A 3,342-nucleotide genomic window follows, 5' to 3' on the forward strand; every position below is an offset into this window, starting at 1 on the left:
AACGGACTGCGCATGCGTCGGATCTTGGCCCAATTTTCACAGAAATTTGCATTTTGGTCCTTTTAGAAATGTAAATCGACTAGTATTTTAGTAACAGTCGCGTGCTAAGTGTACAAAAATCTAAAGATTATTGAATAAAGTACAAAATAGTAAAGTTTTAGCCATATTGGGCAGAGTATTGGTGACAAATAACAGAGAGAAGGATAAATTATGTGGCTTTAGTAACTAATTTTCCTTTTTAAGCAGGCAAAAAAGAATAAACTAGCTCAACACCATAAAATAACTTAAGTTTTATATTGTATGTGTGTTTTTTTTTAAGGCAATCCATGTTTGTAGCTACAGAAACATTTTAAATAATCAGTTTTGAGTGATGCAATTTTTTGTGACTAAACTAGCACAATAGTTGCAGGGCAACTTTGGCAAAAGATTATGTATATGATTGATATTATTAGGTGCTTAGCACCAATCCTCCACAAATTAGGTCAAATGCATTCTGCTAGGTAAATACATGCTTCTATGGCACTACCTTCACCCGTGTATACAGACAGTTCAGCAGAATTTTGACGAAACAACCAAGATCTTGATGTATATATAAATAATAATGATTATAAATGTTCAATTTTTATAACATGCATTCAAGATTGAATGCTTTAAATTTTTAACATGATTTTTTGCAAGTGATGAAAAATACTAGCCTCTTCACAGTCCAACCATTCAACTGCTTTTATATATTGATTCTTTCTTCAATGACTGAAACATCCATGAGAATTGCACAAAGATTCTTTTACATTTTTCGTCAATATAAAACAATCACAATTAAAAGGAGTCATCAGAAGTTCTTGTATTTAAGAGAGACAACAAAAATACACAGAATGTGTGGAATAATTTTATTTATTTCATTTGTTAACATTTGTCAGTATTTTGTTCATTTTGCTCAAACCTTGGAATAATCATAAAAGTTGTTTGCTTTATATTAGAAAAAAACCTTTTACCCCCAGTAAACATATTATATTTAAAATAGATTAATCTAGAAACAGAAATGTGTGCAATATTAAAACAAAACATTGCTAAATCATGCCAGAGATAAAGCAGAGAGTAATTTTCCTGCCCAAGAGCAAAAAAAAAACAAAAAAACATTTTTTGTGTGTGTTTTGACATTAATCCAAATTCTCAGGGAGTTATTGCAAGTCTTACATGCCATATTTGCCGATGACTTCCTTAGCATTTGAAATGTAGGTTGACATGGCCTCATCCTTTGACATTCCTGAGAGATTGCACAAAAACAAACAAACAACATCAGTGACAGTAGACCACTGGAACAGACATTAAAATCCCCACTGGTATAAAAAATGTTACTCCATTTGATATGAAAAATCAAAACTTGGGACATTTTTATAACCTTAAATCAGTTTAAAATGTGTAAAAATAGGAGTTGATGTGATTTAGGATGTGACATCAGTAAAATACAGATGATGAGTTTGTTTAGAAGATTGCTTACATTCATATTTCCTCAATGTTTTACACCAGCACACATGATTACCTTTTCTTGAATTCCAGGATTCCCACTTTGCCCTTCCTTTGGCATCTAGTGCTCCTGGTTTGTCTGATGTTGAGAGGAGAGTTGCTTTAAATTATGCATGCAGAGAGGTTAATACAAAAAGTGCATTGATTCCTTACCAATGTCAACATCTCCAACAAGGGCTTGTTTGTACAGACCATATAGGGTGAGCAATTCCTCGTTTGAAGGCCTCGTCTTCACCTTCTTTACATCCTCTGCCACCGTATTAAAATCTGCCTTTAAATTAACAGAATACTAACTATTAAACAGTGTGTGGACTTAGTACTTAAAATATATAACAACTTTTTTCACTAAAAGAAGAGCAAGGAAATTCGACTTTGTACAAATTTGCATACTAATCAGCTCCAAGCAACATCAAATAAAAAATCTGGGCACAGTGTTTTAGCCAGGGTGCAAAGCCTGGGAAACCAAAGTTTTGGATAAACAATGGGCTTTTATTCCAGACTCTGGGGCTTTTGTAGCTGCCTGAATAATCTGCTTTACACAGGATGTGGGGCATTGGTGTACAGATCATTATGCACACTTTTAAGACAGATCTAAACCCGAAAACCACATGCTTTAAAGAGGTCATTTTTATCCTCTTTAAATTATTACTTTCATCTACATCAACCAGGTGGTTAAATCAATAATAAATACATTTTGGCATTTAGATTAAATGATTTTTGTTGTATCTTAATCCCAAACTGTGATATTTTCCTGTCAAATTTTCCGTAGGTTCAACATCAGGACCACGGGCGGTGAAGCATCCTTCTTTTTTCACATCTCGGTGAAAGATGAATGAGTCAACGACCATTAAAATGACATTATTAGCGCATTAACGCCACTACAATTGATATGAAATTATCTATCATTGTGATAATAAGTCAAAAAAGAATGGCAGTTACCTCGAGCGACATCTTTTTGAATCAAAGCAACGAAGGGCCGAAGCTAAACGCCGATGGTCTGCACGGTTATGAGCAGCTGTAATTGCAACACAGCTGATCAGAGCAAGATTTGACAACCAATCAGAAGCCTGAGGAGGAGGGAGTTAAACTGAACTCGGACGCCGATTGGTTGTCTGTCAATGTCAATTACTTCAGCGCAAAAATTTTTAAAAATATTGCTTATTTTTTAATGTTTATCCTACATGTTACTCACAATTATAATAATAAATGTGATGTAAATTGCGTTGATTTATTTGATGGTTTTGTAAATACCGTCTAGTTTCTTGATTTTTATTACCACTAATCCTGGGTACCACAAAAATAAATACATTTTTACCAATAGGTGAACATGTCCTATTCATTTTGTTTGCTTGTCTATTCTAATTTACATTCTTTTTTGAGTAGAAGATGTAAAATGTATTCTATAATACAGCAACATTGCGTGTACTTCCCATAAGTCAACACCAGTGAGCACTGCAGTCAAGCACTGTAAGTCACAGTTTTTAAATAAAGCTTTCGGAATTCAAAAACAGCATGGCGGCGCCTGAGTTGAACGAAGCAGAGTGAAACGTTTGCTGAAGTACCCGTATCAAAAGTCAGGTAACTTTGAATTAATTGTTTCTTTAGTTTGTATTTAAAGTTTTTTTATTTACGGATACAATTGACGTTAACTGCGCTAAATTAGACAGAAATTGGGTTATTGTAGCATTAAGAAGCATGCCTTCGTTAGGCTAGGTCGCACGCTCCAAGTTCATACTGTGAACGGAGTGCACCTAACTTTTCTTTAGCTTTTGCACCATCAAATCCTGCTAATGTTAGTTGAAAATCTTCTTGTTTAGT

At 34.1% G+C, this 3,342-nt stretch overlaps 2 protein-coding genes across 3 annotated transcripts in view; one reads left to right on the forward strand and one right to left on the reverse strand.

The window, feature by feature from the left end:
- Positions 1 to 873: 873 nt before the first annotated feature.
- acbd7 (acyl-CoA binding domain containing 7) lies at positions 874 to 2,614 on the reverse strand. The gene is made up of 4 exons (XM_024268234.2): positions 2,464 to 2,614; positions 1,678 to 1,795; positions 1,541 to 1,603; positions 874 to 1,264 (listed from the first exon to the last, which is right to left on the reverse strand). The coding sequence occupies exons 1-4, from the start codon at positions 2,473 to 2,475 to the stop codon at positions 1,191 to 1,193; spliced, it is 267 nt and encodes an 88-aa protein (XP_024124002.1). The 5' UTR covers positions 2,476 to 2,614; the 3' UTR covers positions 874 to 1,190.
- A 342-nt stretch (positions 2,615 to 2,956) lies between these two features.
- The window catches only part of rpp38 (ribonuclease P/MRP 38 subunit), a 2,464-nt gene continuing 2,078 nt past the window's right edge, over positions 2,957 to 3,342 (forward strand). Inside the window, exon 1 of one of the 2 annotated variants that reach the window (XM_024267514.2) lies at positions 2,957 to 3,102. The gene's annotated coding sequence lies outside the window, so the exon portion shown is untranslated. The remainder of the gene's footprint in view (positions 3,103 to 3,342) is intronic. The other variant, XM_024267515.2, reaches the window with a different exon arrangement.

The sequence above is a fragment of the Oryzias melastigma genome, linkage group LG16 (assembly GCF_002922805.2).
Source record: "Oryzias melastigma strain HK-1 linkage group LG16, ASM292280v2, whole genome shotgun sequence".
In the NCBI taxonomy this organism is placed as follows: Eukaryota; Metazoa; Chordata; class Actinopteri; order Beloniformes; family Adrianichthyidae; genus Oryzias; species Oryzias melastigma.

What these genes read in the sequence shown, in the direction of transcription:
- acbd7 (XM_024268234.2), bottom strand. An exon ending in TGTTGGAGATGTTGACATTG is followed by an intron (nt 1,604 to 1,677) that starts GTAAGGAATCAA and finishes TCTCAACATCAG; the next exon opens with ACAAACCAGGAGCACTAGAT. An exon ending in ATCCTGGAATTCAAGAAAAG is followed by an intron (nt 1,265 to 1,540) that starts GTAATCATGTGT and finishes GCAATCTCTCAG; the next exon opens with GAATGTCAAAGGATGAGGCC.